Source organism: Phasianus colchicus, chromosome 21 (genome assembly GCF_987193195.1).
Source record: "Phasianus colchicus chromosome 21, bPhaCol1.hap1.1, whole genome shotgun sequence".
In the NCBI taxonomy this organism is placed as follows: domain Eukaryota; kingdom Metazoa; phylum Chordata; class Aves; order Galliformes; family Phasianidae; genus Phasianus; species Phasianus colchicus.
Window position 1 is genome coordinate 4859605 of NC_143456.1, and position 22600 is coordinate 4882204.

General features: G+C 48.0%; 1 protein-coding gene across 5 annotated transcripts in view; it reads left to right on the forward strand.

Moving 5' to 3' along the window:
* CUX1 (cut like homeobox 1) overlaps window positions 1–22395 on the forward strand; it is a 226366-nt gene extending 203971 nt beyond the window's left edge. For 3 of the 5 annotated variants that reach the window (XM_031591837.2, XM_031591838.2, XM_031591839.2), the window contains one exon: window positions 101–10778. In XM_031591837.2, the coding sequence (XP_031447697.2) occupies window positions 101–818 (718 nt within the window). In that variant the 3' untranslated portion in view covers window positions 819–10778. Of the gene's footprint in view, window positions 1–100; window positions 10779–16880; window positions 17018–17445; window positions 17513–17805; window positions 17919–18690; window positions 18808–19693; window positions 19778–19896; window positions 19954–20675; window positions 20757–21616; window positions 21682–21866 lie in introns of those variants that run through there. The other 2 variants (XM_031591842.2, XM_031591841.2) reach the window with 2 other exon arrangements.
* The last annotated feature ends 205 nt before the right edge of the window (window positions 22396–22600 follow it).

Consider the following 22600-nt stretch of genomic DNA (forward strand, 5'->3'; position numbering starts at 1 on the left):
GCTGTCCCGCAGCTGACGCAGACCAGTTTCTGCCGTCGGCTCCCCACGAAGGAGCCTGCCGCGTGGCAGCACTCACCGCCCCTTTCGTCTGTCCCCCCAGGTCTCGCATCCGCCGGGAGCTGTTCATCGAGGAGATCCAAGCGGGAAGCCAGAGCCAGGCCGGGTCGAGCGATTCTCCTTCGGCACGAAGCAGCAGAGCGGCCCACAGCTCGGAGGGAGACAGCTGCGACGGCGTGGACGCGGAGGGCCCACCTGAAGGAAAGCCGAGCGGTGCGGAGGTGGACGAGTACAGCAATGCAACCACAAAGTCTCAGGGAGGGCAAGCGGAGTCGGCTCTGGAGGCGGGGGAAGAGGCAGCGCCGGGCGCCCGGCCCACGGAGCGAGCGGAGCCGCTGCTCATGGCGGCCGAGGGCCTGGAGGACACCGACGACGAGGGCAGGCCCAGAGCGCCGCGCCAGGGCTCTCCGGCCAGGTGTCAGCACGCGGGAGAAGCTCCGGAGACGCCGCCCAGCTCCGCCACGGAAGGGGATGCCTCTACCTCAGCTGCCTCCACCTCAGTCCTTACAGGGGAGAGCTCCTACAAGTCAAAGGAAAGTTCAGAGAAAAGCTCCAGCGTGCCAAGTACGAGCTCGACGCCGGGCGCAGGCTCGCAGAAAGCCAACTCTCTGCAGAGCTTGTTCAGCTTCTCCGAGGCAGCGAGCTCCAGGAACACACGAGACAGCTCCTTGAGGAAAAAGAAAGCCGCAAACTTGAACAACATAATCCACCGCTTGGAGAAGGCCGCCAGCCGGGAGGAGGCTGCCGAGTGGGAGTTTTGAGATTAAAACTCGCCCAACTCTGGAGAGCTGGGAAGTGAAACTGGACCTCTACTGGTTTTATTGTGTTGCGCACTTATCCGCCCTGCGGGCCACAGGGCAAAAACGCCATAGGCCAAGGTGCATATAGAAAACAAAAGGAGCGTTAAGCCCAATTTATGTTTGTGTTTTCGAGGAAGAAAACTGAAATGTGTAGTCGAGCTTTTTTGTACCCTGAAGTGTTTTTATTATTGCCCTAAGTGATTTCCACGGTTTCTGGAATAACTCATACAGCTTTGCCTTGTGCCCTCCTCTTTGGTGTGGGCTTTAAAAAAAAAAAAAAGAAAAAAAAGAAAAAAAACGTTTTAAAAAAAAAAAAAATCGAACCCACGTATTAAAAGGGGGCTTTTTATCTGCCATCTAATGGCTACAGAGCGATAATACACTATTATCTTCTTAAACCAGGAAAAAAGGGGAGATTTTTCAAAAAAAAAAAGAAAAAAAAAAGAAAGTTTTTTGTAGCTGTTCAGTTGCCACTAAGAGATTGCACAGTCAACCGACTCTAAACACACTAGTTTGGATTCCTACGTATTTTCAAGAAAAGAAAAGAATCTTGTTGTTTGAAACTTTGAATTAAAAAGAAAAAACACATTTACTCCACATATTTTTTAACAAAACAAAAAAAAAAAGTCACATCAGGAAAATATCTTAATTTGTGGTAGCTGACTTAGTGTTTTCTTGTAAGTGAAATAGAATATTGACACGTAGTGCACATTGTTTCATAGCTTTAACTGATTCTGGTCTTTTGCAGACCAGAATTTGTTTAATACACTCCATTTTAGGCCAAATCAGGACAAAAAAAAAAAAATCTGAATCTAGGTATTTTATAATCTGCTTTTTAACCTCTAACCACAGAGCACGCTGATCAGACCTCATATCTGGGAGGTTTGGGAGACAACTTAGAAACAGCATGTACTTGATCATTTCACTTGGGTCGTAGCGTACAGGATTTCCTTTCAGCCAAGTCAGATTGCTCAAAAAACGTTGGCCAGTAACATTTCAGCCTGCTTCTTCGGGGACACGCTCCGTGCCCCGAGATTTCACCTTACCTGGAACCGAGGGAAGCGTAGTTCATGTGTACGACTGCTGTCACACCACTAAGGGGACGGGAGCTGCCTCAGATGGAGAAGTTTTCCTGCTGTAGGTGGCCATTTACTGACTCTCTTCCCACCGCAAGCACTGATTTTAAATACGTTTTAGTTGTGGGAAGCTTGTTTTTACGTGGAGGAATAGTACATGGCAATGACCAGACAGGCTCTTAGCAGGGCCGAAGGAGCCCAAACTCCAAACCAAAATGTTGATGCTCTCCAGTCCCGGTCTCACCCGTTCTGCCCCACAGAAATGCAGCCTTTCGCCATTATTTTATGCACAGGTTAGGGCTGATCAAAGTACAAATCAAATTCTAACTTGTCTCTAACTCCTCCTGTTGTCTATATGTATATGCGTGAGCATAGAGGTGCGTGGAAGGATGTGTGTGCGTGAGTGTGTGCGTGCAATTTTATACGTCTGTGTATTTTCTTACGTACTTGTGCACACATAGAGTGCATTACTGCCACCTTTTTTCAATAAGCTGTTTTATCAGTTATGGCTTCTACAAGTTTGCTAATTTAGACTCCTTTATTGCCATATCTTTAAAACTAACAATAGATGATTTCGGAATATATATATATATATAAATATATATATATATAATTTTTTTTTGCTTATTTATAGGTGCTGTATTTTATTATCTGATTGTTAGGAAGGGATGAAAGGGGGCAAATATTCTTTAGAGGGATAGACTGCCGGCAGTATTGGGTATAATTTACAAGATGTAGTTGTCATACTGTATATTATTGATTGAAGACTTTTTGACCGTATTGTGTATCATTGAACTTTTGTCTTAGGTCAGCATCTTTTTGATGACACTTTAATGGTGCATTCATTACTTCTTAAGTTTAATTAATATTACTTTTCTGATTTTGGGGGAGGGAGGGACGGGGAGAGGAGTTCCGACTTTAAAGGTATGTTCCCAATATTACACCTCAGTGTGCTTGTATTAATTCATTAGTAGGATTTTTGACTGTAAGATGTGAAACCACATTTCTTGCATGATGTTTTAGAACGTATGTATTTCATTTACAGTCTCTTAACATGCAACAGCAGCACGTAGTGCAAGTGTCACAAATTGAGAATCAGTACACTAAAACCAATCCTTTTCATGATTGAGGAAAGAAGGCTCTAGGAGGCTGAAAGGCAGGGACTCGTTTCCTATTTCTACTGCTAGCTGTTTCAGGATACCTCCTCGGGTAGCTGGGGACTTGTGATGCAGAACTCAAACTGAGGAACAGAGAGAGCAACTGCCCCTTTCTGTGATGAGCTGAGGAGATGGTTTGTGATAGCAGACACCGGCAGTGACAGCGCTGGGAGCGATTCCAGCTTCTTATCTGAGCGCAGTTAGCCCACAGGAAAGGCCAGCAAGCGAAAGAGCGTGGTGAAGCAGAGCAGTACCTCTCTGTATCTGTCCAGGTTTGACTTACAAAGCACAGCTCCGTCTGTAAACGCACGTCCTGGTAAAAGTACACATACCTTAATACGAGTCACAACAAGGTGTGTCTTCAGCCACGGAGCAAAGCTTCTGACAAGAAGACACAGATATTTTCTTATGTTCTTTTTTTTTTAATTATTATTATTGTTGTTGTTTGGTTCAGGTTGGGTTTTTTAATTAATTCTGGGCAATCCGTTTGCCAGTCTGGTTCTGCTGTCCTTGTCTGCTGATTGGAGATCCAGGTGCTTGATGCAGCCAAGCGGTTACTCTCGGCTTTCTCGATAGGGAGGGTTTTGTTCTGTTTGATTATTACTTTTTTTTAAATTAATATTCCCCTAACTGTTCTTGTGCCTGTGTCTCTATAATTGCATTCCATAATGCTTACTGAGAGCTCTTGCTGCATCATCCGACAGCAGAACTGTATTCACAGGTTGAACACAAATGCAGCATTTAAGGTCAATCTCTCTTCTTAATAAGCAATACGTAAGTGCCTTGAAACTTGTATCTTTTCTTCTCCTGTTCGTTTTTTGGTTGCTTTTCAGACTCCCACTAGTTCTTTAGGGTTCTTTAGTGTCTGCCCAGTTTTTAATGCTATAATGGTTTTTTAAAAGCATATCTGTAGCTTGCCCTAGAGGAAATGTTTCTTTTATAACACTAACTGTTAATTCTGAGCTCCATTATTACATTTGAATCATGTAATTTTGCTGGATAAAGACAGCATTCGTAAGTCAGAAGTCACTCCATCCTGCCAAGGGTTGTCACTGGTATCTATTAAAAAATTAATCAAATAAAAATGCTGTCAGTATTTCCGATATTTTTGGCACTTTATTAATGACTTAGCTCCTTTTGTTGTTTCGTATGTAATGATCTGCAATGAATGTGGATTTGCCTGCTGAGATGCTCTGGGGGCGCCCTGGCCGGGCATCACTCCGGTCCCTCTGTGACCACGTTGTGTAGGGGCACGGCAGACCCACACCGTCCGGCCGAGCTCATAGAGCAGAAGTGATGTGCCCAGCTTTTGGTTCCTTGTTTTTAGCCAAGATTGCAGCTACTTTTCTGTTCCGGCAGAAAGTAAAATGGATTAGCTTGAACTACTGCTGAGATTCTCTTGTTGGAGATGAGTCACCTACTGGCTTTCCAAACAGTCCGAGACCTCCCTGGTTTGGAGACTAAACTTCAGCAGCACTGAAAGGTGTTGGTTGTATTTCTGATCTAGTGTGGCATTTGAAGGTAACGCTTCTAGGAAAACGTATACTGGGGTCGTTTTTTCACTTGATGAACAGAAGAGCATAAAAAAGCTGTAAGAGAGGACATGCCAAAGAGTAGCACTGGGGCTTTTTGTACTCTTCAGTCATGGGAAGGCGAGAGGTGGCGCTTAGGGACATGGGGTGGGGGCTGTCCCATGGCTCTGTGGAGCACAGAGCCTGGGGACGGGGCTTTCACTGCCCACGTTTCTTATCCAGTGGATGAAAGCACAGACTGCAGGAAACCTGTAATCCCAGAGTCTGGTTTTATCTTGGGGTTCTTTAAAAATATTTTTATTTTCTCTTTCTGTTTCCAATTCCATGTTGTTACAAAGCTGTGGTGAAGGGCCCAGGCTCTTGTAACAAAAAGTAGCTTTCCATTGCAGCAAAAACTCCTTGTTTTTCTCTGTGGATGGCTGGGGAAGGAGGAAGGTCCAATACTTTGTTTAGATGAAAGCTAGGAAAGAGTATCCCTTGGAGAGGGGTCGTGCATGGGATTGTCAGTATGCTTCTGGCTTTGAGGATACAGATTTCAGGCTATAATTGGCAGAAATATCTCTAATTAAAGTTGCTGTTGATGCTGTAAAATATGACCATTTTATTTATTCATCTGTAAAATGTCTACTAGTAGAGCCACTCCTTAAAGGAAGCTCTATCAGTGCACTCTGTCCATACTGTGAATTAGTGAATCCTTTAGTAAGAACTCCTTGCTGTAATAAGAAAATCTTATCGTACAGTTAAAGAGAAGAAAATACATGTGCCTTTCTCATGAGGTGAAAGATCCTTGCATTGTTTCTATCTAACTTGTTCATATGGGAATGGTGAAGAGAAGGGGGTTAATGAACATGGCAGAATTCTATGCAATATTCTCTGTCCAATTACTGAAGAGTGGCTGTTTTTCAGTTGTTTAATAGGAGAAATAGAGAGCTAACAAGAGCATCGTTCTGGTGGTAGCTCCAACTATAGAGGTGATACATTTACGTAAAATAGGGCTGAGGGAAACCTGACAAAGTAATAAGAATTACTTGGTTTTGAACATTTCTTTGCACTTAAATCCAAACCAGTTTATTTAAACTGAAATCATAGAGTCGTGGAATATCCTGAGTTGGAAGGGACCCCCAGGGATCATCGAGTCCAACTCCAAAACGCTGCAGTGCGCCGGAGCAGTGCCTTTAGCCAGGGTGCAAAGACAGCAGTACTCTCGCTTAGGGATTTGTTGTGTGCAGATGGAAGGCACTATTTTTGCTTCATTTGTGTCTTTCTAACACAAATCTTAAGCGCTCTCTTCTTACTTCTTCATCAGTGTCATATCCTAGAATGTTTCCTATCTTGGAGCCGCTGTGTGGCTGAGCCCTGTGCTGTGAGTGCTCCTTGAGGACTATCAGAAACACGGGAGGAAGAGAGAAGTTGGTTCTTAGGTGGGGGAACCTGATTTCACAAGCTGCTTACATCTCTTAGTGCTCAGTGTGGCTCACATGGATGGAATGGCAGTTCAGCTCCCCTTGCACTTTCTGCTGCCCCACTGTTGGAACATCAGCATTTTCTTCCTTTGCGTTGCATATACAATCAACTTTTTCTTTCTTTTTTAAATAGAGAATTTAAAAATTCTGTTTGAGCAAAGTATTTTTTTTCCAGCTGTTTAAAATCTTGCCAGATGGTTTTAAATTGCAATCACTGGCTTTTAAAGCACAAAATCTTAAGTTTCTTTTCTGGCACTCAGCTTTCATAGTTGAAGAAGTGACCGAGTGGTCCATATCTCTTTCCCTGTATGCATTTGAGCTTTGACATGTAGAAATATTATTTTGTGAATTAATTCTTTCCTCCCCATCCCTTTTGCAGGATGTATTGACTATGCCATATGTAAAATATAGTTAATAATGATCTTTAAAGCGAGACAAGCCCTTTGTGCTATGCCTAGGGACTGATCTGTCCTACGTTACCAGGTCATGTCCTATACCCTGCCCTGTGAATATGCAAGGATATTGAGTTTCTCTGCTCCAAAGGTGAGGTTTATCCTTTTGGAGAAGGTTAGCATCAGGCTGTGCACTTGAGTTTCCACAAAAGCCTTAAAAATAGGTGTGTGAGTGGTGCCATCTCCTCCTCAGGGATGATTTCCCCCAGTCGAGCAGTTCTGCGGCATATGTGATGCAGTTGCTGGATGGAAGCTTGTTTCCCAACAGGAGGAAGTCATTCACTGCAGTGTTAGCAGTGAGAGCCTCTGGTGCAGCCAAAGACCCAGCCAGGCTGCACGCCTGCTTTCCCCAACCCCTCCATGTGGCAGCCCTGCCTGCCCAGGGAAGTTTGCGTTTCTGCAGCTGTTTTGTGAATGAAATTTGAATAAGATCTGATACCCGGTGTTGGTTTTTCATTGCTGGTCACAGACATGCTCAGGCACAAAAGTGCTTTAAAATGAAACGTCTGCTTTTTAAAAATTGATGAGATTATTGTATTTTCCCTTGTCCAGCTATTCCACAACAGACAATTTCTTCCATCGTTCACTCTTGCTTTATTCATGTTGGTGCCAGGAGAGGAGTTTTGTCACAGTTCTGTAGATTAGGTAACACTAAAGCTGTTGGTTTTATGGTACTGCTTCTGTTTGTTGAAATAGTCATGTGCAGGTTAAATTCTTAACCATAGCAAAACAGAGCAGGATGCAGTGGATGCCTGCAGTCCCCGTGACATCACGTCTTTGAGTTTTGTTCATGGAGCTACTTGTATGACGTGGTACAGTACTCATCCAAAGACCCATGGGAGTGGAGAGGGCCAGCAATTCCTGTTTGTGGGTGGCAGAGCTGCTGGTGACACGGTTACTGTGTGATGTGTAGTGATGTGATAGCAGCACAGCCTCTCTGTTGGTAACAAGAATAGCAGCGTTGAGTTGCATTGCCATCTTCCGTCTGTGCGGGTAATGACTACACATTCTTAGGAGTTAAGTGTCTACGTGCCCACGTTTCCATAGGGGGAAAGCCCCTCTGTATGTGTAGCATTTTCATGCTTGGCATCAGTGGAACTGCTGCAGCCAGATATGTGAAATCATTTGGGGCACAGGTGAGAGGAGGCAGGAAACCAATCTGTATTATAATGCACAGGATGCTGTTTTCCCATCAGTCAGACAAGTTCCATGTTGTAAATGCAGAATTATCCATTGGAGAGGTCAGATTTCTTGAGACGTGCAGGTTTAGATAACCTGGGTAAGGAAGAGATCATGTTCAGAACACATAGAAATAATGCCAAGGGTCTCAGATGTGCCGGAGCTGGGTGGTTCAAAATCAGGAGTCAATCCATGACTGCAAAATCCCCCTTCAATAAGGCCTGCAGGAAATTCATATGCTGGACCTTGCACAAGTCATATGTATTTTTCTGTATCTGTGTACAGTGGGAAGGTGAAGAGTTTTGCCATGTATTTAGACAACTGCAGAAACAGCCAGTGTGTGCATGAAGCCAGGTAACAAATACGAGCATGTGGCTCATTCTTGCTGAGCTGAATATTCAGATACTTTTCGGAATGAAACTGAAATTCTTTACAGTGTCCCTCTCAGAGGGCACATGTCTGTGTTTGGAGGAGAAGTAAAACTTGGCACTTGACTTGCTCTGAAGTACAATCTATCCCCAAGCAACGAAAATTTTCCCTACAATCAGTCCCTCAGTCAGACTTCCCTGGTTTTTGTTAGCTTCCCTTAGAGCCCTCCTACTATTTTGACATATGATCTATGTGAGTAAATTATTACTAGCTTTAAAAGTGTTTCCAAAGTACCTGGTTACCTCGGGATGCTTGCACAGCTGCACAGCGGTACCCGAGCTCTGGCTCGAGGGGCAGCATGTGGGCAGTCAGCATGGTCACCTCTGTCCTGTTCTTTGTCCTCCATCAGGGCTTCCAGTTCCTTCCACCTGCGGGGAGTGGGGGTGAGAAGAGTTTAGTTTAGTTTGGAATGCTTTGTTTGGATTCAGGAGGCGTATCGTCAGGATTCTGTACGCTACATTTCCCATTGAGTTTTCAGTTCTTGCTACTTTCCTAAAATTCTCTCTTGAACAAACTTTCTATACTTGGAAAGCTATGTGCCTTATTTTCTAATCCCTTTGTGGAGAATAATCTAAAGCACAGTGATCTCGATTGCAGCATTCACAGCCACCTGCTTGTCATTTAGCGCGGGAAAGGAAACGCCAACCGAGGAGCGATTCGTGGCCCAGCACTCGTTGTCCCCTTGCTGATGAGTTGTCCTCTTGCTGATGAGTTGTCCCCTTGCTGATGAGCACTTCAAGCACTGTGCATTATGTCTTTGTGCAATAGAAATCCTCATTGTGCAGCTGGAGGTCGTTGGCCCATCCAATGAGCGTAGGCGAGCGGTAGCGTAGAGAACTCAGGTTCCCAAAAACAAGCCTGCCTGGGTTGGCTCCGGCAGCACGGTTGGTTGTGGGCTTGGAAATAAAGGTTGTAAGGCAAAACATGACTGGTTTGTGCTCGCAGTCTGCCGGCGTTCAGGAGCTGCTCGTGGGCTCCGGCCGTTGCTGCTGGTGCCGTGTTGGTGCCATTGGCCATCCTTACTGGTTGGCAGCAGTGAGGCGCTGCAGTTCATCCCAATCCTAACCCAGCTGTTACAGACAGGCTTCCACCCGCCAGCATCCTCAGCCCTTAGCAGCGCTCGCGTGTCGTTCTCCAAGCTTGCTCTCTCTACAGCATCATAAGGTGAAATACATAGAGGTGGTTTGCTGTCAGGAAAACAACCGAGTATTTCCTATTTATGAGATTGATTTTATCAGTTTCTTTGCTGAGGTTTGTTTTTATTTGATACAAACACAACAGGAGCATGCATATCCTGCAGGCAGACGTTGGATGGAGCGGGGGTGCTGTCGGCTTGTTTGAGTATCCATATCATTGTGCCCCTGTTGTGTTTCCTAGAGCAATCATTTTTTTTTAAAGATATTTTATCTAAATGCCTAATAAATAATATTATTTAAATAGTTTTAAAGTAATTTAGGACTGAGAATAAGAAGCCTCTGTTGTGAGAGAAGAGACTTAAAATATACAGAGAGAAAATCCCCTTAGCCTCCTAGAGCCTCTACTGAGAATGTCATGCAGATGCAGTGCCCCTTGTCAAAGCACGCTGCCATCTCCTCCAGTGTTGATGTAAAATGAGAGACTGGTTTCCTGTGACGTTCATCTTTGTTGGCATATGTTTGAATTTCTGAATTCAGAGCTGGTTTTCTTCTCATCCGAAGTTGGTCGAGACTTAAAACAACAACAAACCAAACGGCCGGGTCGCGCAGCAGCGACTTTTCCTGGCGCAGACGCAGGGAGCGCGGCGCGCTGACGTTCGTGCGGTGCTCTTGCAGTGGACAGGCTCATCCCTGGTGAGGTGAGGTGGGAGAAAAGCTGCCAAAGCAAAAAATGAGATAGTGACCCTCTGCGTGCGGCAGGGCCGGAGCTGGGCTGCTGCAGGGCGCTGGGTTTGGATGCAGATTTGCACTTTGCCTTTCGAGGGTGTCCCGCTAGAAACCACCCGGTGAATTCCCACGCGAGGTTTCTTTCCTTTGGTGATGTAGTCTGAAAGTAAAGAGAAAAAAAAAAAGAGCCCTCTGGAAACGATTGGATAATCCTTAAAAAATGAGGAAAAAAAAAAGAGAGAAAAGCTTGTTGCTGTCAGGATGCTCTGTGCAGTTCTGTGCTGACCAGCCGTGCGCCGGGCGCTGCAAACAAACCTCCGCCGCTCCAACAGCGGAGGGCTCCGGGTCCCAAAGCAGGTGGAGGCTGGGGGGGAGGGATGGCGTTTCTTCTGTTGGCTTTGGTTTGGTTTTCTTTTCTAATTGTTTCCCTCATGTTCCCTTTTGTCATTGTTTTTATTAAGAAATTAACTCTCTGCATTTGTGCAATAACTACTTGCCATGATGATGGGCAGACCTTTGTAATGCCCCGACTACTAACACAGCACAAGATGAACTCAAACAGAAAGTGGTGTACTTTTTCCTGAGAACTTTTTTTTTTTTTTTTTTTTTTTTTTAAATGATAAGCTCGGTTTTTATCCCAGTGTATTGTGGTGTCTTACATTTTTAGCAGTATTTTATATTTTTTTTTCTGTAACGCACTAAGTCTTAGGTGTTTTTAGAGCTTGTTTGTTATATTCACAATCACGGATTTAAACAAAAAAAAAAAAAAAAAAAAAAAGATCCTCACAAAGACCCAATTGACCAAAAAAAAGGAAAAAAAAAAAAAAAGTGTCTTTTTTTTTTTTTTTTTTTTTTTTTTTTTTTTTTTTTTTTTTGTACAAGTAGCTTCGAGAAGCCCACGTTGTGTTGCTGTGACTCATCTTTTGTAACATTTTATTTCTTGGTATTTGTTTAAACATAAAGAAAAGTAAGAGTTTATATGGCTGGCAGTAGCGGGGAGCGCTCCCTCCGTCAGCAGAATGGCATTGTTTATCTGTCTTTGTTTGGTTAGCCATATAATGTTTGTTCTCAGCACTGTACAACGGTCCCTATATGATATGGAGAAGCAATATCACTGTATGAAACTCACACGATGTATTATTATTATTATTATTCACTAGCACCCTAGGTGTGATAATTGAAGTAAATATCTTTTATACAAACACAATCACGCGTGGGCTGTCTTTATTAAGGTGAGACCTGAGTCCAAGCAGCAAACATTTACATTGGTGGTGTTGGCTCTGTGTGGGGCTGAGTTCCATGGGGTTTGTGGTTGTGTCGGGGAAGAAAAATCACTTTTTGTGTATCCTTTTCCAAGGTGGGGATGAGATTTCTCCGGTGCCATATTGAAGTGTCAGCTTCCAATTTGTGTTCTTGTCCAGCGATGTTCGAGTGCGAGTGGTGGGCAGAAAACGTGTGCTGTAAGGCTGCAGGGGGTGTGCTGAGCACCAAGCCAATAGATAAGCTGGTTAAAAATAATAACAATAAATGGAAGAAAGGGGAATTTTGCCAGATATGCAGCTCGCTCTTTATTTTTACTGCATTAAAGATCAGTTCTTCTTCCAGTGCCTGATAAGATGCTGTTCCAGTCAACATCCTGAGTATTCGCAGAGTGACGAGTAGAAGTTTGGTGTTGATAAGGAACAGATATCTTAACCCACCTGCTGAATTCCATTTTGGAAACCAGCTGCCCAAACCTTGAGCTGGAATGCTCTGGTTTTCAGGCAGCACACGTGGATGTGTGTGCTGTCACCTCCCATTCCCTGCCTTGGGTAGGAGCGGCTCACTTGGAAATAGAACTATAACATGCCTTAACTTCTTTGCAAATGTATGCTTGCTGTTTTTGATGTGTCTGACAGCTTGTTCCACAGGATGTAAAGATTTGGGGCTTAACAAACACTTTTTTTCCTATTGCTCAATGATCGGTCAGGCTGTTGATGGCTATCACTGTGTTGCATGCTTTCACCATCATCACTTAAAGCTTTTCAGCTTCAAACTTTTAAAGCGTTACGCCTCCAGTTGGTTGATTTGTATGTTTATAACTCACGTTTTTCTTTAGGTCTGGTGCTGTTGCACTGAGGAACAAAGCCACACGTGGCCATGCGAACAGCATGGTGCAGGTGTGGAAGCACAGAGCTGGTGCTGCACAAGTTACGGAGTTAATGGCAGAAAACCTGGTCTGTAGTCTTGTTGGGGTGCAGGGATACATCAGCACTGCGTTGGGTGGGCAGTGACCTGGGGCCACCCTGCCTTAGTGAGAGATGGAGATGTGATGGATAGATGGATCCCAGCAGGAGCAGGCACGGCTGAGCAGCTCACATCGTGTTCTTGGGCCCCACTTCTTTCCATTGCAAAAAGCATTTCTGTTTTAATGGGAGAGCTGAAGAGGTTGTGTGCTTGCCAACAGAGGGCTTCAGAAAACATGATTTGATTATAGCAAAGCATTTTATTTTCTTTTTGCTGCAAGCTATGGGAAACTGATAAGAAAATTCAAACTGTTTTCTTGAACTCTTCCTCGTTACCCATGTAATTATCTTAGTACCCTTGGAAATAATCCACTCTTCTATGAAATCTCTCCTTCCGGGGTGGATTTCTGGAGTGGCACTGTGCTGCTTTCTGGGAGCTGTTTATTTTGAAGCGGCTGGGCCAGAGAAAAAGGCAGGAGAAAGCCCTCAGCCCTTCCCTCACACTGCAGAGTGGGCTAAAAAGAAAGGGGCAGAGGAAGGGAGGGAGCAGGAATGCCATGTTTTCTTTTTGGCAGCACACAGCAGTGACAGTGAGATTTGCTGCCCTCCCTACTGTCAGTGCCAGCCCCTGCCATCTAGGTCTTCCTATCTTCTGCATGCGTCCCCGAAGGACATCACTGAAAGTTCTTGATGTATTCTCTGCATCTTTAGAGCAGTGCTTTCACTTGGTCCTTGGGGCTCTTCCAGGGCTGCTACCTGTGGCTGAAGATGGGGCAGATGTGGCTGTGCCGGTGGCTGTGAGGGATGTCATCTCCCCTTCCTTTTTGTCATCTGCCTCCTGGGCAAACACGAGCATCTGGTTGTTCCAGGCTGACCTTCCTCCCTCTCTGAGACCTTTCTTCCCTTTCCAGAGAGGTTGTTTTAAAATGCCCCAGAAGACCATGTGCAACTTCTGTAGAGTTGTTAGGCTTTCTGGAGCTCGCGGCTTCCATCTTCAGTGTCTTCATTCACTCTGGGGAGATCTTTGGAAGAACAGACACCCTTCAGGTGGTGGTGACGTTTAATCATTGCCCTATGAGATGAGATGAACCTGAGGGGCAGTTTGGCTGGGCTGCTGGACTACAGCCTTGCAGCATTTCCTTCTGCACAGATTTGCATTGAAGATGATGCTGCTAGATTTGAATAAGAGAGGGCTGTGATGCCTTGCGAAAAGAAATACCAAATAATTCCCTGCCTTCTTGTCCTGCTTCTCAGCCCGCTGACAGCTCACAGCAACAGCAGCCCCAAGGACATTAGGACAGAATGAATGACCCCATGCAACTGTGGACAATGCAGAAACACTGTTCCACATTACAAAAAGGCCAAGATAGAATATGAACTCTTGAGATGTACAGCACAAAAGGGCTTCTGATGACCTTCCTGTTACGGGAAGAACTTCTGCTCTGATCTTTTGTTCCTTGGGATCAGAAGAGGACAAAGACGACCTGGTTCATCCAGGAGTGAATCTGCAGCCTGTGGACTCTGCCCCCTCATCCCTTCAGCAAAGGACACGGTCAGCTCCCTTTGATTCTCCCAGAAAGGGAGCAGGACTTTGGGCTATAGCAGCACCATCTTTTTCAGATTTCCTTAAAAGCCCAATACAAAGTATTTCAAGAACCTTAAATTGTTCTTATACAAGTATAAACTTGGGAGCTCTGGCATCAGGTAGGACTGGAGCTGAGATATTATGGGCCTGGAAAGTTTAATGGGAGAGAGATGCCAAAAAGCCCTCGCATGGGGAAGAGAAACCATTTTGACTTCTACGTGAGTGCCCTCAGCACCCGGTCAGTAACCAGGGCAGCCAGCATGGGAAGGGCTCAGCGACCTGCAGAGGGCAGACCCGGTTCCTGCTGCTGTCTTTGGCTGTCAGCCTTGGCTCGACGCTCCTGAGCCTTCCTTATCTTGCCATCATCTTCCTTGCAGTCGATAAAATGGGCTTGAAGCCTTTGAAGTGCTGGATTTCAATGCACTTCTGCTGACTTCTGAAAGAATAGTTTCTCAAAGAAAGCTCCAAACATGCCATATCATTTCTTTCCTTGTTTACTTATTTTTTACACTTCTGTAAACCCAGGATGCCATTCTGCAATGAAGGCAGATTAGAAAGCTACCATCAGGCAGATGAGGATGTGAACTTGCAAAGCCTCAGCTAATTTGCAGCCCATGTGTGTGCTGCTGCCTGCAGGTCCCTTCCATAGTATCACTCAGCTCCTGTTTCCTTCGGGCTAAGAGGATTCACACGAGCAGTTCCTGCAGTCCCATGGATGTGTAGCAAGTCACAGCCTATCACCCCAAGGTGATTTATTCATCTGCTCTATCCTCAGTAATCAAGCCACCATCTTATGGAAAGATTGCCTCTCATTTATTTATGTCTGGCCTTATAACTTCAAACTAAGTTGCTAGTATGTCTTAATTTTCTCCATCTGTGAAAACAGATGCTGTTTATTTTGGATGATTTACCAAGGGAGTCCAACTGCTGGGGCTTGTTGCAGGAGGCCGGGCTGCCAGCGGCCACGCGGGGCTCAAGGTCTGGTGGGTGCTCCTGATGAGCTGCACAGTGTGCCCATAGGGCTTCTCCATCTTTGCCTTGTGATTGTGCGTTTTTTGCTGTGCCTATTTAATGTAGGACGCCTCTGATCAGTGCTACGCCATCTCCATGAGTTTTGTTCAGCAGCAGGGACCCTCACTCTTCTCCAGGCCAGCAGTGAAGGCTGTGGGACAGCTGTGTGGTTGATCACTTGCTTGAGCCCAGGCTCCCGGGATGGTCCCACAGTTGTGCCTGCAGGACTGTGGTGCGGTGCTGGTAGCCCAAGTTCAGTGGTTGGTAGCCAAAACTCAATGGATCTGCTTGACCCTTGTGTTTGAACAGGCAGTTTGTGGTGAATTGCAGTCAACAAGGAACTCAGAGGGCGTGGTGGGGATGGGCTGGTGGCTGGATTTGATGTTCTTGCCATAGAATCACAGAATGGCTTAGGTTGGAGACGACCTTAAAGATCATCCATTTCCAACCTGCTGTGGGCTGGGTGCCCCCCACCAGCTCAGGCTGCCCAAGGCCCCATCCATGGCCTTGGGCACCTCCAGGGATGGGGTATCATAGAGGTCTTTTCCAGCACTAACGATTCTATGGTTCTGCAATGACCCACACTGACCAGGCATAATGAAAGTTTGAGACTTTTGGATCAGTGTCCTGAGTGATTTGGCTGAGGAGAACCATCATCAGGTGCAGGTTGGTCCAACCCAGTGCTAATGCATCACTGGTGCCCCACGCACAGCCTGGTGCAGCTCCCGTCTGCCCACCACCTTGCCAAGGATGGCGTGGGAAGGTTTGCAGCACTGCTGCCATCTGCACCGTGTGCTTCCTGCATAGCAGGTGGAGCTGGCAGCATTGCACTGGGACACAGGCAGGGATGGGGGCTTCTGTCAGCACTCAGCTGTCCGGTTGCTGCATTGCCTTCGTAAAGCAGTAGCACGTTGGATATGGCTTCTCTGTAGTCTGAAAAGTCAAGGACAATGAGGCTTGAGGAGAAAGACATAGGTTTTAAAATACCATTTTCCTCAGGACTTCACCTTCTTTGTCCCATTATCTTCTGTGGTGCCTCTGTCTCACTTTTAAGGCTTTAGCACATCTGAAGGGTCAGGGCTGGGTCGTGGCAGCACAGCAGCTCCGAGGATGCAAAGGCGGAATCCAGCGCTCATCTCCAGTGCCCAGCTGAGCCGGGGCTGCTCCTGCTGCTGCCCTTTGGGGCAGAGAAATTTATGATTAAAAAAACTTTGAACAAAGATATGGGGTGATGGGATCAGAGAGAAGCTCCATCCGTTTCAGTTGCTTTAGGATTAGAGGTGGTTCCCAGCTTTTCTGTTTTCATGGAGATGAACACCAAGGGAAGGAAGAACAAGTTGTTGTTGAAAAGTGGGAGATGTGCTTCCCTGGAGAACAGAAAGCAAATCGCATTTTTGCTCTATGCACCCCGAAAGCAAAAAGGTTGAGGAGGAGATGGGGATGCAGAGCTGCACCAGCACCAGCAGGGATGTGGGGAGGTGCGGGGCAGCATCGCGCCATCGCGGCCACTTTCCTTTGGCCAACGAGAGCTTCCCAATTCCACGTAGACAGGCAATTTTAAGAAACATCCAATTAAATAATTAACCGTAGGGAAGAGGTTTTCTTCTTTCCAAATCTTGTTAACGCAAATATTTTGCATTGGACCACCCGTGTTTTGGGATGGGAGCCGTCACCATTTCTTGAGAAATAGTGACCTCCAGTGGGACGGCTCTGCCAGCGCAGCTTTGGGGTTGGATGGCCGTTTTGGGGGTCTTGCACTGCTGTGGTTTGGGGGCTGGGTATGACTGGGGGGCACTGGAAGGATGTTGTCCTGCGGGAAGCTGGGCAGGGACCATCACCAAAGATGTCCCCGTCCCCATCTCACCCCAGTGGGTGCTTTGTCTGGAGCAGCTCAGGGTTGCTGATGTACTCTTGCTGCCCCAGAAGCAGGGATGGAGCCCTGGAACAACGGGATTTGCTGCCTGTGAGGCAGCTTCAGCACTCTGGGTGGGAACTCCACATCTCTTGGTGTCCCCTTGGGCCCTGGCTGACAGCCCTGGCTCTGTTTTGCAGTGCGCTGTGCGGAGCTGCAGATCCAGCTGACGGAGGCCGTGTCGGGGCTGGCGGGGCAGAAAGAGTTGGTGGCCAAACTGGAGCACGACCTCAGCACCATCCAGACCCTCTCTGCTGTGCATCGTCCAGACGCAGAGGTAACCCCATGGCTCACAGCTCCATGACTCGGGGTGGCCCCAGGGATGACCACCAATGGGGGAGGGCCTGCAGCAGGCATGGGGTTGTCATATCACCTCCTCTATTCTTTCTTCTTCTGTTTGATTTTGGGTTTTGTTTTCCCACATTTTCTTTCTTTCTTTTTATTTTCCCACCTGCTGCCCACCTGGGTGCTGCATCAAGCCCATATACAGGATGGTGCTGGCATGTGAGAGGTGGCAGGAGTGGCTTCTGAGGGCCATCCAACCCTTGTCCTCCCATGAAGGGACAGGTTTTAGGGTTGAGCATCGCAGCAATTAGGATCAAGCATCATCATCTTTGGCTTGACCCTTGCTGAGCACCCATCTGGCAGAGATGCTCCCAGACAGGCACTGAGTGGGAAATGCTGAATCCCTTCTGCTTGTCCCAGGGCGCAGCCATCCCCAGCCTGGAGAAGATACCTGAGCCCATCAAGGAGGCCACTGCGCTGTTCTATGGTGAGAGGCAGCCACAAAACTGCTCGGGGTGTGGGTGGGAGCCATTCCAGGGCTGTGGGCAGGGCACTCACCTCTTGGAGACAGCATGGAGATGCTCCCAGGCAGACACAAACAGCATCTGCTCAGCACATCCCTCACTGGGGACAGTGATGTGTTTTGTTCAGCACGCATCGCTGGTCCTCCTGGCCACAGCCCAGCGCCCATGGGGGGCACCCACGGAATGGGGTGGTGCTGCTGCAGGATGGGTGGTGGGTGTCCATTGGGTTTTGCTTCACACTCACTGCTGTCCGCAGGTCACCCACCATCCCCCAGTCCCCCGTTCCCTGAGGGGCAAGTGGACTCACTGCTTTCCATCATCTCCAGCCAGAGGGAACGCTTCCGAGCCAGGAACCAGGAGCTGGAAGGGGTACGTGGGGTGGGCAGGTCCTGTGTGCTGCTGTTTGTCTGCCATGTGGGGTTTGTCATCAGCACAGCACCAGTGCAACCAGTAGGAAATATATATTCTAAGGTTAGTGGGACCAGGACCTGTCAGTGTTGCTCATAAGGGCAGTCCAAATCCCTGCTGCGGTGCGGGTGTGCTTGGCTATCTTGCATCCCCGTGTGCTTGGCCATCCAGCTGGGGCTGCTGGATGAAAAGAGCACATAATGAATGTGGACTGCAGCAAAGTTTCACCCAAGAGCTCTGGAAGTTGAAGGACAGCTCCAAAGAACATCTTATATGAGCAGAGCTGGCTCTGCAGCTCCCATAGCATCACGAGATTGGGTTCTTCAATAAGGCAGGGCTGGGCCAGCAGGGACAATTCTAATTGAGGAGCAATTTTAATTGAGATCTGGAAAGTTGGGAGTTCTGAGAGGGGAGAGCATGGTGAGGAGTGTGGTGCTGCATCAGGGGTGGCAAAACTGAGCATCAGCAAGTCCCCTCCTACCATGTTCTGGAGTCCCATTGGGGTACACAGTGGGGAGCAGACTCCCATCACATCCCCATCACCCTCACTGCATGGCTGTGTTGAACAAGCGTGGAGCCATGCAACTGTGCCATTGAGGACACCCCACACCTTTAGCATCATGGACCTCAGACAGGTGAACCTTCCAGCCCCACTGGTGCAGTGGGGCTCTGCATCCTATATGAGGACGGTGCTGCTGGGGCTGAACCTTTTTGCTAACTGCTCCCCATGCAGGAGAACCGCATGATGCAGCACACGGTGCACGCACTGCAGAGCGAGCTGGACAACCTGCGGGCTGACAACATCAAGCTCTATGAGAAGATCAAGTTCCTGCAGAGCTACCCCGGCCGGGTGAGTGCTGCTGGTTGTCCTCCAGTTGGGTTGGCACAGACAGGCAGACCCCAAAGGCCCATTTATCCCAGTAACAGCAGCAGGAGGCTGTCCCCTGCCACCTCCCTGCCTTACCTCCCCTGTTACTGATGGACATTTTAATGGCGTTTAGGGATGGGAGACTCCCACAGCTGTGCAGGACCTTATTTGGGTCTCATTCACGCCGGGGTGAGGTTGGCCCCTCTGACATTTTTCCCTGTGTCTCCCACGGAAGATCATCCCCATGTTTATCTGTGCCACAAGGCAACCCCTGGATGCCAACAGCATGAGCTAAAGAGCACACGGCTCCCGCGCGCCGCGTTGCATAATTCACAACCTAATCAGGCATGTGACAAGTTAAAAATAATCATCAAAGATCATTCAATAAGGCCAGATCTGATGAATTCAGCGTCCCTATATCGGGATCTGGCCTCATCGGGGTATCGCATTGCAGAACGTAAGGGCATAGTTGCTAAAGGTCCTCTTGCAGCGTGGTTTGAGTGCCTTGAAGCCACCAGTAGCCGTGTGCCGGTGAGGGCAGGGCAGAGCCTCCATCCCTGAGCCCATCCCAACTGTTCCCTTCTATCAAGAGGTTTCCTTACTCTTCCTCACCATTTGCCCTGCTGGCAGTAGCTATGGGGTTAAGCACTGATTTCTTCCCCATAAGCCGCTGTCCTTGTCCTGCCCATCCCGCAGGGATTTGGGGTGTGATGTTCAGAACACACTGGTCTAGCTAATCCATCCATTGGATCACGCACCACTCCATCCACTGGGACCACTTCTTCCCAATAAGGCTGTGTCCAGGGGTGTGGGACAGGGACATGTGGCCGTGCCATCCATGGGTCTCATCATGCCTTCACCTCTACAGGGCAGCAGCAGGGATGACACAGAGCTGCGTTACTCCTCGCAGTACGAAGAGCGCCTGGACCCCTTCTCCTCCTTCAGCAGGAAGGTATGGGACCCCGCATGATGTGCCCACGCTCAGACCAACACCTCACCTTCCCAGATCTGCATCCCCCACATCACCCCTTCCGGCTCCCAGTTCAGCTCTGTGCACTCTTCTCTTTGCAGGAGCGCCAGCGCAAGTACCTGAGCCTCAGTCCCTGGGACAAAGCCACGCTGAGCATGGTGAGATGTGGGGCAGACCCGTCCCTGCCCCTGTTGTGGGGTTTGGGGTGCTGACCCCCAGCTATCCAGCATGACAGAGGTTAACGCTGGCCTGTAGCAGCCACAGAATGCTGAAATATCTCCTAACGAAGGCAAAGTTGTCATTTGCATAAAAACCAAGCAAATGCCAGCATGAATATGGATCGGGTGGTGTGCCAGCGCCACGGAGAATTAATGAGAGGCATTTACAAAAAAACTGACTTACGGGAGTTACTCCCTGGGAATATTTAAGAACATAATCTTGTTTGTTACAGCAGCCTCCGCCGTGGCCCTGAATAGCAAAGATGATTTCAGCACAGGGTTGGTTTGATGGGAGATCTGTGGGTTTTAATGCCACCCTCAGAAATCCCACGTGGTGTTTTGGGGAATTTGCTTCTGTCCATAATGAATCCCCAGCTTTCACAGCAGGAATACAAAGTGGCAGTGTAGGATCTGTTCTCCATAAGCTGCTTTTCTGGGCTGTGGTTGCTCCCAAGCTTGGCTCTTTCCAAGGGATGGACACCCAATTCCATCCGCCCTCAGCCAATGTCAATGGCCAACAGTATCCTAAAGGGCTGACATCTTCCAGGGGCTCAGCCCTGTGATTCGCAGCCTTGAGTTCACCAAAATTCTGAGCCACTCACCCTAGGCATTGAATCCCTAGCACACATTAAAATGGGATTTAATCTCTGCTCTTGCTGCAGGGGCGGCTCATCCTATCCAACAAGACCGCTCGCACTGTCGCGTTTTTCTACACGCTGCTCTTGCACTGCCTTGTCTTCCTGGTAAGTGTGCTGGGAGCAAAGCACGGCCATGGGGAGCAGTGCTGGGGCTGCCCAAAATCCCGTACCTCACGTGCTTGCTGGGGGCTGAGTTATCATTTCAAGAGAAAAAAAAAAAGCAGAAATCTCAACATCAATAATTAAAGGATGAAACGAGATGAAAGACAAGTCAGAACAATATTTCTATCTGATCATCTCAAAGTAAATCCAACCTTGTGTTATTTTGGTGAGGGAAGGAGCACAGAAAATAAAAAGTTAAGTGTCATTAAAGTTTAAAGCTCTAACCTAAAAAAATAATCATAAATATTGCATGGTTGGGATGATCTGGCTTCACCTAGAAACAAAAGGGCTTAGAGACCGAGCCCAGCACTGCATGGGAGTGGGCAAAGCTGCTGCTCCTGCAGCACTGCTGGGGATGGGAATGTCGTGGGATGCTGCAGGGAGGAGGGATGTCTTGTCACGGTGAGGAAGGGATGCTTCAGTGGGTGTGGGATATTATGAGATGTCATGATGAGGGTGGGATGTCGTGGTAGGGATGCCACAATGGTGTTGGGATGTCATGACAGGGGTGGGATGTCATTGTAAGGGATGGGATGTCGTGATGGGTAGGAATGTCATAGTAGGGATGGGATGTCATGACGGGGATGGGATGTCATGGTGGGATTGGGATGCCATTGTAAGGGATGGGATGTCGTGATGGATTGAAATATCGTCGTGGGTTGGAATGTCGTGATAGGGATGGGATGTCACAGAATGTTATGGCGGGGACGGGATGTCATGGTAGGGATGGGATGAAGCAGTGGGGACACATCAGGCAGAGGCCTGCACACAGGCCCACCCCAATTGCATTCCTTATTTTGCAGGTTCTCTACAAAACTGCCTGGAGTGAGAGCGTGGGCAGGGACTGCGCTGCGTTCTGCGCCAAGAAGTGGGTGTGAGCAGGGCTGGATGGGGCTGGGGTGGCAGTGGGGGTCTGAGCAGAGCTGGGTGCTGTGAGTGAGGGTGGGGGTTGGGTTGGGAAAGCAGCTAAAGACGGAGTGAAGGCAAGGTGGGATCTCTTGGCTTCCCGCGTGTCTGGAAGAACTCCCCAACCCAGCCATGCCCTTTCCCCAGGTTCGCCGACCACCTGCACAAGTTCCACGAGAACGGGGATGGGGCTGACATGTGGCAGTGACAGCCTGACTGCGCCGCTCCTCCCGCAGCAGGATCCAACCCTTCGCTATCGCTTCGCTTTCTGCTTCGTTGGATGGGGGCAACGCTGCACCTTCAGCCCCTCTTGGGAACCAGTAGCCCCAGTGTGGGGTAAGACCGACCCACGGCACTTTGAGGATGGGTACAACAAGGATGGAGCCGGGGCCATGGGATGCTCAGCACCACCTGAGGGCAGGGCGTTAGGGCTGCTCCCCTGTCAGCCCGTTGGCTTTAGATGATGATATTTGCTCTCTGCCGTTGGGAAATGTGATCCAGGGAGGGGTGGGCTGCTCGCTGGGGCTTTGCTGGGACAGTTCTATTGGCTTTTTTTAGATGTTACGTAGGGTGGCTTGGAACCTCTGCTGCTATTCACACTTGTACTCTTCGTAAATCATTTTGAATAATGTAGAGTTCTGCAGGATGAGTGATTAAATAAACAGCTATGCATTGAGTGAATTGTTTGGGGTTTCCTTTCCGGGATGTTTTGCTCAGATGCATGGATGGATGAGATGATCTCAGTGGTTATTTTCCCACCTCAATGAGTCTGCCACTCTGGATCCAGGGATGGCAGAACCCCATTCCCGCAGCGAGAGGATGGTGCAGGGCTGACCGTGATTTCCCCCATCCTTTTCCCTTCCCTTTCCATCCCAAGCACA